At 43.8% G+C, this 14279-nt stretch overlaps 3 protein-coding genes and 1 long non-coding RNA gene across 4 annotated transcripts in view; 2 read left to right on the top strand and 2 right to left on the bottom strand.

The window, feature by feature from the left end:
* Nucleotides 1-4143: 4143 nt before the first annotated feature.
* fam43a (family with sequence similarity 43 member A) lies at nucleotides 4144-6295 on the bottom strand. Its single transcript, XM_025054067.1, has 2 exons — nucleotides 5990-6295; nucleotides 4144-5865 (listed from the first exon to the last, which is right to left on the bottom strand). Coding segments are annotated over exons 1-2 (1071 nt in total). The 5' UTR covers nucleotides 5991-6295; the 3' UTR covers nucleotides 4144-4795.
* A 590-nt stretch (nucleotides 6296-6885) lies between these two features.
* Nucleotides 6886-11137, top strand: lsg1 (large 60S subunit nuclear export GTPase 1). The gene is made up of 14 exons (XM_025054066.1): nucleotides 6886-7316; nucleotides 7576-7702; nucleotides 7865-7985; nucleotides 8082-8168; nucleotides 8297-8383; nucleotides 8549-8609; nucleotides 8736-8912; nucleotides 9040-9327; nucleotides 9677-9778; nucleotides 9863-10006; nucleotides 10129-10252; nucleotides 10413-10492; nucleotides 10595-10768; nucleotides 10882-11137. The coding sequence occupies exons 1-14, from the start codon at nucleotides 7215-7217 to the stop codon at nucleotides 11053-11055; spliced, it is 1848 nt and encodes a 615-aa protein (XP_024909834.1). The 5' UTR covers nucleotides 6886-7214; the 3' UTR covers nucleotides 11056-11137.
* An 852-nt stretch (nucleotides 11138-11989) lies between these two features.
* Nucleotides 11990-14279, top strand: part of fam174c (family with sequence similarity 174 member C) — a 4409-nt gene continuing 2119 nt past the window's right edge. The window contains exons 1-2 of the mRNA XM_008329120.3: nucleotides 11990-12651; nucleotides 13715-13831. Coding sequence (XP_008327342.1) covers nucleotides 12386-12651; nucleotides 13715-13831 — 383 coding nt within the window. The 5' untranslated portion in view covers nucleotides 11990-12385. The remainder of the gene's footprint in view (nucleotides 12652-13714; nucleotides 13832-14279) is intronic.
* LOC112486759 (uncharacterized) overlaps nucleotides 12602-14279 on the bottom strand; it is a 3309-nt gene continuing 1631 nt past the window's right edge. The window contains exons 2-3 of the long non-coding RNA XR_003049224.1: nucleotides 13677-13905; nucleotides 12602-12737 (exon numbers count right to left, since the gene is read on the bottom strand). This is a non-coding gene — a long non-coding RNA (uncharacterized LOC112486759). The remainder of the gene's footprint in view (nucleotides 12738-13676; nucleotides 13906-14279) is intronic.

The raw sequence follows: 14279 nt of genomic DNA, 5'->3' as shown, positions 1-14279 counted from the left end.
TTTGATCACAGCTCACCTGTGATCAAACATCACAGCTCACCTGTGATCAAACATCACAGCTCACCTGTGATCAAACATCACAGCTCACCTGTGATGTACCTCAAACATCACAGATGACCTGTGATGTACCTCAAACATCACAGGTGAGCTGTGATGTTTGAGGTACATCACAGCTCATGTTTGAACTCTAATCATTAGACATTTGACTTCTGACTTCCTGATTTCTTATTGTCATTTAGAAATATTTAGGATAAAGATCATTTTTCAATCAACCAAGTCGAGTGTGAACACAGTGAAACACACACTCTGGTAGAAACAGAACTGTGAACAAAGACCTAGAACACATAGAAGCTGTTTGCTCTCAGGCTATCTTAGTGTCGGCACATGGACGGAGCTACATCCTGTTTTTATGTCTGTTCAAAAGAAAGAAAGGATTCTGTGAACTGGTGTGTGTGTGTGTGTGTGTGTGTGTGTGTGTGTGTGTGTGGGCAGTTTGCAGCAGTGGACGAGAGAATGAAATAAAGGAAACGGGAAGGAAATGACAAAGACTGCTCTGTGAAACTGCCACTCTCTCCTTATCCTCTCACATGGAACCAATGACACATCAGTACACACACACACACACACACACACACACACACACACCAACAGTGTTGATGTCGTTAATGCAGCTGTAATAAACAGGATCTGAGACATTATGGAGAAAAAGGAAAAGAATCTGTAGAGGAAAAAACTACAAACATCAAATGTTTCCCTTGAACTTGAACTCATTTAAATGTTGTTGTTGTTTTAATGTGTGTGTGTGAGGTGAAAAGAACACACACACACACACACCTGGATCACCAACGAGTCTGAACGACTCGAACCCTAATGGTTTTGACAACATTTATCAGGAGTACAAAACAAGAGAGGAAGGTCAGAGGTCATCAGAAGGTCAGAGGTCACCGTGTGTGTGTCTCCTTCCCCACTGTTGAATAATCCTATGGATATGTACTTGTTACTGCTGTTACTGTTGTTACTACTGTTGCTGTTACTGCTGTTACTGCTGTTACTGCTGTTACTGTTACTACTGTTGCTGCTGCTGTTACTACTGTTACTACTGTTACTGCTGTTACTACTGTTACTACTGTTACTGCTGCTGCTGTTACAGTTACTGTTACTACTGTTACTGCTGCTGTTACTGTTACTGTTACTACTGTTACTGTTGTTACTACTGTTGCTGTTACTGTTACTACTGTTGCTGTTACTGCTGTTACTGCTGTTACTGTTACTGTTACTACTGTTACTGTTGCTGCTGTTACTGCTGCTGCTGCTGCTGTTACTACTGCTGTTACTGCTGCTGTTACTGCTGCTGCTGTTACTGTTACTGCTGTTACTGCTGCTGCTGTTACAGTTACTGTTACTACTGTTACTGTTGTTACTGCTCTTACTGTTACTGTTACTGGATTGGATTGTTGTACACCTGCACCAGTGTACTTATAAAGTACTTCAACTACTACTGCTTTTTAAAATACCTTATTTTATCCTGAGGTTTTAGTTTTGGTGTTCCTCAAACTGGGGGTTGGGGCACAATTCTTTGTCCAAATGTTAGGAGTACATGGCACAAAAATAAAAATAAAAAAGTACTGTATCCCATTACTTTTAACATAACACTGCAGTAGTGCAGTGCAGTAGTGCAGTGCAGTAGTGCAGTGGAGTAGTGCAGTGCAGTAGTGCAGTGCAGTAGTGCAGTGGGCAGTACGTGCTGCTCTGTGACCAGGTCACACTGAAAATTCAGATTTGATTTTTTTTTTCTTTGTTTTGTTTGGATCAAACCTGAGTGAAGATCATTGGTTACTGAAACACGGTCCAGGTCCAGGTCCAGGTCCAGGTGTGACGGGGGGGGTACTTCCTTTACACAAAATACTCTGAGAGGAAGTAAAAGACGCCACAAACTCAAGCATTGATTCTGTATTAAACTCTCTCCTCCTGCTGGTCACATGACCCTCTCTTCCTTTCTCTGTCTGTTATTATTCCATTTCCTGTCTGTGAGCGGAAAGACCAAAATAACCTGTGGCTGGAATCAATGCTCCTGTGGGGGCAGAGCCTCGGTGTCGGAGCGAGTGGAAAACACCAGCGGCGGCGTCTGAATGGGACCACGGGAAGGTAGAGTTTCATGAGTCTGAGCACAGAGCAGGATCATCACTGGAGGGAGGGGGGGCGGGGGGGGGGCTGGGGGTGTGTGTGTGTGTGTGTGCTGTGAAACAATCCAAATCTTTAATATGCCAAATCAAAGTGAACTATAGATGGATCGTGGTCAGAAAGGTGCAGCTCGTCTACTCATGTCTTAAAACTCTTCAGATTCATGAGCTCATGTAATGATTAACATCCAGATGGATGCTAATGCTAATGCTAATGCTATGTGCTGACTGGACTCTGACACGTCCATAAACACCACAGCTCTAATCACATGGTTCTTGACTGTCATCAGAGGTGTTTATAATTGAAGCCTGTGTTGATTCTGCTCCTCCACCCTGTGGAGCAGTGGTGTTACTCACCTGCCCCCTCTTCTACATCCAGCATCTAATTACAGCATGAAGGGACATGTTGTTGTTGTTGTTGTCGTCTGTGAAGCTTCTACAGTCGGTGTCGTCTGAGTCGACCTTTCTGACTCCTCCACTGTAACTGGAATCAGATCCAACAACAATAACTACAATAACAATAACTACAACAACAACAATAACTACAACAACAATAACAACTCCAACAATAACTACAATAACAACTACAATAATAACTACAATAACAACTCCAACAATAACAACAACTACAACAATAACAACAACACAACAATAACAACAACTCCAACAATAACAACTCCAACAACAAGAGTCTCTGCTGTTTTCCTACTTTTTATAATGCATCACAGACCAGCAGGTTGTGTTGTCCAAAATAAGGCACTGGTGATGAGGTCATTCTGGTGTGTTTGCCTGTGGCATTGTTCCAGCACTGAGTACCAGGTACCAGGTACCAGGTACCAGGTACCAGGTACCAGTTCTGTGTAGGTACCAGAGCAGGTCACAGTGACTGCATAAACAAATAAAAATAGAATTCAATCAAATGAACCTGTGGGGCTGCTGATTGGCTGTTACCATGTGTGTGTGTTCTCCAGCTTCCAGGGTGAGTGTGAACGGCTCGTTGGTTCTTCGTCTGTTCTGTATGACGGACAGTTCGTTTCCTTCTTAAACACCTGAGTGTGTGTTCAAGGACGGTGAACGTGACTTTTTTTTCCCTTTTATCAATCAGAAACTCATCTTCAAACATGTTCTCCGCCCACTGGTCAACAACAAACACTGCAACAAAGTCTGCACGTGTGCCAATGTCCAAGCAGGGGGGGGGGTGGAGGTGTGAGAGGGGGGGGGAGGGGGGGAGAACGTGATTGCTTGTGCCGGACCACAAAAGACTCCGTGACAATGTAGGTCAGAGAGAAATTGTCAATAAATAAATCGAACAGCTGCAGCACGAAGCAGAAACAGCAGTTAGCAGTTAGCAGTTAGCAGTTAGCTGGACTGGACAGTGGCCTGCCTTCCTATTACATTACTGAGGGCTGGACTTATGCTGATGATGATGTCATTTGTTCATCAGGATATAAACCTGACGAACCAGAGCAGATGAAAGGAACAAGTGACGCAGTGACTTCTTCATTATGGTTCAGATTTGACAAGTGGGCGTTAGTTTTGAAGCTGATTAGTTTATCACTGTGTGATGATCTTTTTTTGTTATTATTTAAGTGTGTGTGTATGGACCAGCTGGAGGTGAAAACACACAGTTTGTCTGGATAAGACGTGCCCCCACGTCCTCCTCCCCTGGGGCAACAGTGGGACTGTTTTTATTTTCTCTTCATGTTTTATTCAGACTATTGCTGTCTCTCAGTGATCAACCCTGAAGAAGAAGAAGTTCTTTACTTTAAAACCTTAACTGAACAACGTTTCAAAGTCAGGACTAAAGATCAAAGGCCTAGAATATAAAGGAACAGTTCATAACTAACAGCTGACGTACAGAGACGAGCACATATTTAACTTGTCGTTAACGATGGGCACAATTCTGATCTGAACTCAGCATCTTGAAGATCTTCAAAGAAAGAAGTCTACAGATTAAATCCAGTTTTTCATAACGTCTTTTTTATTGACAATTCTTTGAGGTTCACAAAACAAACCACATTTTATATTATTTAAAAATAACATTTATACCTAAAACATCTTACTTTACATCATGAAACATAGAGGTGTTTTCCTTTTGCACAGCAAAGATATGACATTTATGTTTCAGACAACATGTAGTCAACGTAATACTTCAAAGAACTCCACGAGTGTGCAAAAAAAACAAGACGTCTGGCTGAGGATGCCGGTTCAAAACCTAACAGTAAGACTTGAAAACTAAATATTTTTGGTCATTGTTAGTGTTGTGGACAAAACAGAAAAAAAACACAGCAGTTTCACAGGAGAAACTGTAAAAGGTAAACAAGCTCAGAACAAATCCTCTTAAAGACGTGGACTTAGTGTCGTGTGTCCTGCGCTGCACTGGCAGTTTGCCAGCTCTGATTGGTCCATTTCTAAATGACTTTTCGATCCTAATGGTGTGTTAGCTAGTGGTAGCGGAGGCTAATATAATCCATTGAGGATTACTTGGAGACACGGACGGGACAAACATTCAACTCCCCAACAACGTTGACGACAGAGGAAATGTCCCTAGTGGAGACAACGTGGCTCAGCAACAACAACAGCAACAGCAACAGTGCATCTGACGCTACGATTCTTCAGGCAGTTTCCTGAACCTTCACCTCCCCAAAGCCGTTAGTGAGAGGAGCGGGCTCCTGGCTGCTGTCTATGGAGGAGTCGCTCCCGGTGCTCTCTCCAGACAGCAGCCTGGTGACCCTCAGGTCAGCCTTCAGTGTCTGCACATCGTTTCCTATGCTCATCTCTCCCAGGTCATTAATAATCTGAGTCCACTCCTGTTTGTCGTTTGGAACACAATCACCTCCTGCGTCCAGAACGTCCTCACATTCAAAGTGCATGGCCTTCTCCTCCTCCTCTTCTCCGACTGAGTCCTCTGTAATGGAGCCCAGCTTGGGCGCACTGCGGCTGCGCTCCACCGGGGGTTTGTAGTAACACTGTCCATTCAGCAGCTTCCTGAGAGGGACCAGAGGGATGGTCTGTTCCCCGATGAGCTGCTGCTGCTGGTGCCTGGCGTCGTCTCTGCGTTTCAGTCTTTTGAACTCGGCCAGGGCTGTGGCTGAAGTCTGATACAGCAGCAGAGCCATGGCTTTGGCTTTCTCGGGCCTGGACACCATCACTGCGTGGCAGCGAAGCATCACTGCCTTGTGCTTCATCTCGTGTCTGTAAATCCAAGCGAAGACCTTTGGAAGTCTGGGGTCTGCGACGCAGTAGGTTACCCTGTGCAGCAAATACAAGTGTCCCGGCTTTTTGGCTTTGTCGTCCACGTGGACCATTCTGATGCCCTGGTGGCTGATGGTCAGCCTCATCTTAGTTCCATTCTTGCCCATTTCACTTTTGCCCCAGATCTTGCTCACTGCCACATCTGTGCAGCCGTCCCCCTTGGACTGGATGGTGGTGGCGTTGCCCAGGTACAGCACCGTGTACGTCGGGTCCTCGCTGGTGATCTTCACCTTTTTCCTCTTGGACTTGAACATGCTGCCCACCCTGTTGAGTGCACTCTCAGGGCAGGACTTGGCAAAAGAGGTGAGCGCAGAATAGTTGAGACTCACTGCATAGCCCTTCTGTTTGGACTGCTTGTCTTCCTCGATCAGATCAAACTTGTTCTTCTTCCAAGGCAGCATTTTTTCACTGGGTCCAGTCAACAGCAGCACTGAGAGAGAAATGAAGAAAAAAAAAAAAACTTTTAAAAAGTGTCTATTTCCAGATCAAGTATTTACTTGTTGTCACATAGTCTCGGAGCTACTCTACGGGAACTGCGTACAAAGACCTCATACTTTCTACGTCCGGCCTGAGAAGAGCCGTGGTCCATGGTGCTGAGTCCTGGAGGTTCAGTGTGTAGAGACGCTGCTGAGCCGAGCCGAGCTGCGGTCTTTATACCCGGGGTGAAACCAATGCAGTTTCACTGTAGGGGGGGGGGTGGACCGAACCAAACGGCAGTGACGACAGCACTGTGTACATGAAGGAACGACACTGATCTGGATGTTTGTGTCTTTTTCGGTCTCGGCTCAACAGCTTTGCATGTAATAATAGTTACAATTAAACTATATGTAAAATAATATTATTAAAATCATTATTTTAATTAAAGAACATAAATCGTACACAACATTTATTTATGTGTGTTATCTTCTTTAGAATCTTACATCGTGAAAAATGATTAACATTACCCTTAAACAAAGTCATTTTTATATTAAATTATAGATTTACTCTTAACGTACAAATATAAACGCAGAGTTGTTAAAGACCTTAACCCACCATGTAGAGTTTAAGGCTGCCACCTTCTGGTTTACAAGGCGCAACTCCTCCTTGCCCTGCTCCCTATAGTATTATTTATTTAAATGGTTCTGTTTTCAATTTGAGTTCAGAGAAAATATACAATCTTTAAAAAAAAACAGTTTGTACGACCTCATTATATATGTAACTATTGCGCTTACACATGTGTCAATATAGATAAATACAGCATTAAAAAAAAGCACACGTGTCGCCACTGACTGTTTTAGTTTGAACGGTAACTAACGGTTAGGGTTAGAAACAGTGGGAATGTTTGTAAAAGCACGGGTCCATATTTTATTAGTGTATTTTATTTCTTTATTTATCTTTGTTTTATTGTTTTAAAAAAATTGGGAGCCGTTTGTTGTGCGGACCGATATATTGGCAAGAACCTAGTTTTACGGGGAGCGCTTTTATAACCGGACAGAATAAACCGAGTCCATTAATACTAAACAGAATGCTTTCACGCGCTACTGTGCACCTATTAGTTACTAGTGATGTATGAACCTTGTGTTGTCATAGATAAAAATGTATTTTTTTGTCCTACATTTTCCTTGTCCTCAGGAAGTGCGTCTCTGGTTGGTTTAATCCACTTCCGGTCTGACTACAAATACGTAATGCACATGGGACGGCATAGTTAGACGCAGATAACGTGTGTTTTCACTTTTACAAATAACTAATTAATACGAGATTAAGAGAACAACTTTGAAAAAGTTTCAGAAAGTCATCGCTATGGGCAAGAAGAAGACCGGCGGAGGAGTCGGACTGGGGCGAGCTCTTATGAAGGACAAACTCCAAGCAAACCGAGGAATAAATAAGAGAGGAGACTCATGGGTATGACTGCTGCTGTTGTACAACTGTTGATCACATCTGCACTTAGACCTAGACCTGGTTGTGACTAAAACATTTCAGTAAACACTGTAATATAGATTGTGAAGCTAAAGTCGTAACGCGTTTTTAATGTTAATCATTTTAATGCTGTCAATTCAGATGCCACACAATGTGAACCCTTTAACGTGAAAATATGGATGTTGAATATTATTTTCCTCACCATAAAGATAAAAATGTATGTTTCCATTTTCCTTGGTTATAGCTTCACACCAGTGAACTTAACGATGGCTACGACTGGGGGCGGCTGAACCTGCAGTCCGTGACAGAACAGAGTTCCATGGATGACTTTTTGGCGACAGCTGAGTTGGCAGGAACAGAGTTTGTTGCAGGTTTGTTGTATGTATGTATGTGTACCCGTGGTATAACTGGGCCTGGATTTAAATTCTCACAAGTGTCATTTCTTTTCTAAGAGTTTTGCGTTGTGTTGTCATTTTGGGATCCATACTTATTGGTTCTGAAGTGCTGAGACCGTGAACCGTGTCTTTTCACAGAGAAACTCAACATAAAGTTTGTACCAGCGGAAGCACGAGCCGGTCTGTTAACAGCTGAGGAGAAAACCAAACTGAAGAAACTACATGAAGACAATCAGCATTTTCTCAGGATTCCTCGACGGTAAACAAACAACGTGGATCTATTCCCAAAACGTGTATTAATGGCTGTAGTTTCAGTGGTGGTCAGTTGGTTTGTGTTTTTGTTTTTGTTTTCCAGACCTCACTGGGATGAAACCACCAGCCCAGAATCACTTCAGCAGACAGAGAAAGACAGCTTCTTAGAGTGGCGACGGGATCTTGCCAGGTACATCACAGTGTCACGTCACGTTTGTTTACTCTGAGCGGTGTCACGTCATGTCACGTCACGTTTGTTTACTCTGAGCATTTGTTTCAAAGAGTCATTCACGCCTCACTACGTGTATATTAACAAAGGTTGGAGGAAGAACAGAAGCTGATTCTTACTCCGTTTGAGAGGAATCTGGAGTTCTGGAGACAACTGTGGAGAGTGATCGAGAGGAGGTAGAGACAGAGACAGACAGAGACAGAGACATCTCTGGAGACATCTCTGGAGACATCTCTGGAGACATCTCTGGAGACTCTGATGTCAACGTACAACTCATACAAGTCACAGACTCTAATGTCAACGTACAACTCATACAAGTCACGACTTTGTTTTGCTTTTAGTGATGTTGTGGTTCAGATCGTTGATGCCAGGAACCCTCTGCTGTTCCGATGTCCTGATTTGGTAAGAACATATTATTATTGAACTAAAAACAGAGACTTTTACTCAGAGTACGCGGTCACTGTTTTAGCCAGAACCAAACACCTGCTCTAAATACTGTATGTCTTGTTGTTGTTTTGATGATTACAGGAGTCGTATGTAACGGAAGTGTCAAAGGATAAAGTCAACATGCTTTTGGTAAACAAGGCAGACTTGTTAACCAGGGAGCAGAGGCAAATGTGGGCCAAACATTTTGAAAAAGAGGGACTGAGGGCAGTTTTCTGGTCGGCCCTGGCTGAGAGCAACAGACTGGAGGCAGAAGAAAAGGTGAGGAAACGTTTGAGTCTGCAGTGAAGACTTTAGAGAGAAACTCTTCATAAGTGAGTTTCAAATGTTTACCTGGTTATATATATGTGTGTGTGTGTGTAAACTTTTAAGACTTCTCTGCCAACAGGGCGTGGAGGTGGAGAATCCAGAAGGTGGCGCCAGTGACACAGAAGAGAAAGGGCCAGTGAATGACGATGAAGGCAGTGGCACCGATGAGGAGGAGCCTGAAATGATAAGTGTCGATGAAGAGGAGTGGTTTACCTGCTCCGAAAATGAGGATGATGAAGAGGGAGGAAGGCCTGATGGTTCCTTTCACAACTCCAGCCGTCTGCTGCGTAAAGATGAGCTTCTGGAAATGTTTAAAGCTGTTCACAACGGACCCACGTGTAAAGAAGGACAACTCACAGTGGGCCTGGTGAGTCCCTCGGTCCAACGACACTGCAAGAAGCTAATGCTCACAAACGGTGGTTAAATGTTAAATGTTAGCTTTGGGGCAGTTACAACATCGGTTCTCAGAACTTTAAAATTAAAATGAGTCTTAAAAATGTTGATGTAAAAATGTTAGCTAAAAGTTGGTGCTTTTTACCCACATGGTGGCGCCAGTCCTAGGTTAGAGTAATCTAGAGTAACGGACTGTAACAAAATGTCAGCATGAATTAATAAGGTGTTAAGGTAATAATATGGTCTAAGATCAGTCTGTAGAGTTTGAAGGTCAAGGGTCAGGCTCCAGGCGACAGCGGTGGCTCACCGTGTGATTCTTCCAGGTGGGGTATCCTAATGTGGGCAAGAGTTCCACCATCAACACTATTCTAAGAAACAAGAAAGTCTCCGTTTCAGCCACTCCCGGTCACACCAAACACTTCCAGGTACGGAGCGTCTCAGTGATCAGTGGCAGTCAACACACACTCAGCCACCGTCTGACGCTTTGTCTGTCTCCACCTGTGTTGCAGACCCTGTATGTGGAGCCGGGCCTGTGCCTCTGTGACTGCCCCGGTCTGGTCATGCCCTCCTTTGTCTCCACCAAGGCTGAGATGATCTGCTGTGGAATTCTGCCCATTGATCAAATGAGAGACCACGTTCCTGCAGTTTCGCTCATATCCTCCACTAACTACCACGTCAACATGAGACTTTGTTGTTGTGTCACTTCCTCTTCCTCTAACTGTCGTTAGAGCAGCACTCGTTATGGTTTTGATGACGTCCTTAACAGCTGTGATACGTGTGTCAGACGATCCCCCGACACGTGTTTGAAGGCACCTACGGCATTATCATAATTCGACCGAGGGAGGACGAGGACCCCGACAGGCCCCCCACCTCTGAGGAGCTCCTCATGGCTTATGGATGTAAGAACGACGGTGGTTTTTTAATCTGAGCCTCGGCAGAATCACCTTCTCACAGTTCTTTAACTACATGTATTTATGTTCAACATTTTCTGACTTTGTATTTACATATTTCACATTTGGAAACACTGAATGTTGACGTCGGTGTCTCTCCTCTGACTAGACATGAGAGGCTTTATGACGTCACACGGTCAGCCTGACCAGTCCAGATCAGCACGCTACATCCTGAAGGATTACGTCAACGTACGGGTTGTTGTTCTTGTTGCTGCGTCACGTGGCTGTTGGTGAAGTTTCCGTTTGTTGTTGATGTGTGTGTGTGTGTGTGTGTGGTGTCTTTCGTCTCAGGGTAAGCTCCTGTACTGCACCCCTCCTCCACACATCCACCCTGAAGACTTCCAGCCGCAGCACAGACGCTTCCAGAAGAGAGGCCTGGAGGACTGCAGCCTCTCCACAGTGACACAGAAACAACTGAAGATAAAAAGAATTGAAAACACAGTTGACACTCATTTCTTCCATCAGGTAAAGTATCGTGACAACAACTCAAACTCTGAACTAAAACTGTGAACTGTATTTTAGGCCAGTAGGTGTCAGTAAATTGCCATACTAGCTCCATGTGTTGTGTCTGTCTTTAGGAGAACGTCCGAGCGTTGTCCAGGGGGGTTCAGTCTGTCATGGGTTATAAACCAGGCAGTGGACCAGTTGGAGCAGCGACCCCTGTGGCAGAGATGGGGAAGCCGTGGAAGAAGCACGGGAACAGGAACAAGAAGGAGAAAGTCCGCCGTGTCAACAAACACCTGGATGCCTGAAAGTGTTTCTCCTCTCAGTGTAAAATCTTCACCTTCTAACTGTAAAATAATTAAACTTTACATTGATTTAATTGGAATAGAAGCTGAGTGATGTTTCTGTTATAGTTCAGATGAAGTTATTCTGACCTCTGACCTAGTATTAACTAAACCTCTCATTAGTTTGAAGTTTAACTAAACTAAACCTCTCATTAGTTTGAAGTTTTACCTTTGAAAAAAATCAAAGGATTATTCACTATTAGAAAATACACTTTCCTCAGTAATTCTCATTCATATCTAAATATCACTTTCTCATAACTTTTTATCTTAAATGTAGTTCAGATTATTGTATCAACTTTAATGATCAAATATTATATAAAGAGATTTGTGTTGTTTTATGTTTACAGCTATCCATCGTTTACATCATGACGTTGACGTCATCGAACTGTATCTAAAATAACTCCACATCTTCATTCGAACGCCGTCTCTCTCAGGTTTTCTGGCTTCGGGGTTTTTTCTCTAGAACTGCAGAAGCGTCACCGTTTCCTCCTCCAACTGTTAGCTAAAACGTAAAGCTACATGTTAAACAACAACAGGTGAAAGAAAATGGGCCTGAAGAAATTCCCTAAAAGCTAAAATGGCAGTCTGAAATAAGTTAGCCAAGAGCACAGCTAAATGCTAACCTGGAGCAGACTAAAGATTCAGATTCAGAAGAAACTAAAAGTTAGCCCAAAAAAGGCTAAATGAAAAAACCTAAGAAAGGGGGTTTACTAAAAGGTAGCCAAGAACACAGCTAAAGGTTAGAAGAAAAGTTAGACAGATGCTACAGATGCTACAGCAACATACTGTTCTTGTCTTAAACAAATAAAGACAGACTAAGACAAGAGGACAGGTCACCTAAGGTCACCTGATGACAAAACATTAGTTATGAAAAAAGTTTGAGATGTTTTATTCATACAGTGAAAGGACATGATTTTCTGTTGATTCTAATATTCCCCAGCAGGTGGGGGTATTAATCATTATTTTTATTATTATTATTTACTATTCAATAAGCCATTTAATTACAGCAGAATTACGTGTACATTTAATACATAACACATGAGTGCATTTCATGACGTACAATAAAAGTGCTATTCTGCAGTTCTCCTAATTGTCCAGTAGATGGGAGTGTCACACACGTGGTTTCCTCTCGCCATAACACCCAGGTGAAGAAGCAGTCTGTGACGTCATACGAGTGTGGGGGCGGGGACTTCCGGGTTGTGTGAACTTTTTCTGTAAACAAAACAGTAGTTAGACTTAACGCGACGTGTCTGTGTCGGTGCCGCGGCCTCCGACCTCCTCTCAGCCGTTCGACATGATTCTCTGCTGCCTCTCAGCGCTTCTCCTCCCGCTTGGCTTCATCTCCGTCTCTGCTGCGGTGGATGAGATCAAACCCGCCGTCACCACCGCCGCGGCTTTGACCAACTCCAGCGGCGTCAACACGACCCAGAGCGGCGGGACGAGTCCCGGAGGACTGTTCACCGGCCTCGGCGTGGACAGCTCCATGATCCAGCGGGCGCTCTATGTCCTGATCGGCTTCACCATGATCGGTCTGCTCTACTTCCTCATCCGAGCCGTCAGGTAAGAGCTGGAGGACGAGCTCGGTGTCACAGCTGTTGTCGGTCCACAACCTCCGCTCAAAGTTGTTTCAAAACCCAGGAGCCGAGCTAAAGGAAGCCGTGGGTTCGGTTTAATCGGATAATAACTGACATATAACACAGTATTACTAGCTGAAAACACTTGTAAAACTACAACGAAATAGCTACAAGTTAGCCAGGATTAGCTACAAGTTAGCCAAGAAGATGTTTAGTCAACTGGGCTTATAACAGGTGGCGTCCAGTTCTCTAACGTTAGCTTAGAAGACAGTTAGCCCAGAAAACAAGTGAAACAATAATGCTAGCTAATTGTTAGCCATGGCTAGGGCTAAACAGTAGCTTTTCATGCCATTAGTCCAGACCAGAGTGTTGAACAGTACTTTTGAAATCGGCCACGAACACACACACACACACACACACAGTTGTGTGTAAATATTGACTCCTCGACAGGTTCGTCACTTTTCCTCCGTCACCAAACTGTTAGTCTCTTTATAGATAGATTATAGTGTCAAAGGTTAGCTAATTAAATGTTAGCTTGTTTGGGCGACAATGGGATGAAGTAATAATAAAAAACATGGAATCCTCGGTTTCTGACGTCCTCGTCCTACGTGGTTTCGCCGTCACAGCGCCCCCTGTATATAAACGTCTTTAGAATGTCTCGTTCACTCTGCCGCTGTTACACCAGGGCTTTTAAAACTTTTTGCCCCTCATTAAAGCTCACCTGCACAATTCTGTGAATTCTGTGATGGTCAGTACTGCTCCCGGCCAACAGGTTTTGTTTTCCTTCATATTTTATTTTTCATCTGGTCGTGACCCACAGTCCGGCCTGGCCCCCACGTCAGTGACCCAATTGGAAACTTTGGGTTTGGTTCCGCACCTGAATATAGTCTTCATCAAGTGATGATCGGTACTGTTTGGAAATCAGTTCCAGGTTTTTGTTTTTTTAATTGGAAACTTTGGGTTTGTGAATTTAACAGTTGGTAAAATGTGTGTGTGTGTGTGTGTGCGCACCATGACGATGTCACTGATGTAAACGATGATGTCATCAGGTTGAAGAAGCCCATGCAGAGAAAGAAGTACGGTCTGCTGCTCAGTGACTCAGTGGAGATGGAGGCGGTGGACAGTGACGAGGACGACACGCTGTTTGAAGCCCGGAGCCTCAACAGGTCAGAGGTCAAAGGTCCAGCACCACAGCAAGGCATTACACTGAGTAGAGTTTGATTCTCAACTCTTTATTAGCCTAGAAAACACTAAATGTTAGCCACAGCATAGATACTGTATGTAACAGTAGAGTTAGCGTTAAAGTTAGCCTTGAAACAGCTACAAAGTTAGCATGTAGCATGGGCGCAGATTTCTGTTTATGTTGGTGGGCGATGGCTGTGCGTGGGTGTTTCAGGGTCGGCACCTCCGGCCTGTAGGGATCGTTGTCCATGTATAAGCTCAATGCTAACGTCCAGTTAAAACTACTCTGATTACTACAGTTACTACTCATACATTCTTAACAAGTTAGCCACACCACAATCCAAACCTCGGCTAACTTTTCGTTTTCAAAAGCTTAGCCATAACATGTAGTAAACCTCGGCTAACTTTTCAAAAGCTTAGCCATAACATGTA

This window comes from Cynoglossus semilaevis, chromosome 2 (assembly GCF_000523025.1).
Source record: "Cynoglossus semilaevis isolate Cse_v1.0 chromosome 2, Cse_v1.0, whole genome shotgun sequence".
Taxonomy (NCBI): domain Eukaryota; kingdom Metazoa; phylum Chordata; class Actinopteri; order Pleuronectiformes; family Cynoglossidae; genus Cynoglossus; species Cynoglossus semilaevis.
This window is presented reverse-complemented; position numbering and strand designations above follow the sequence as displayed.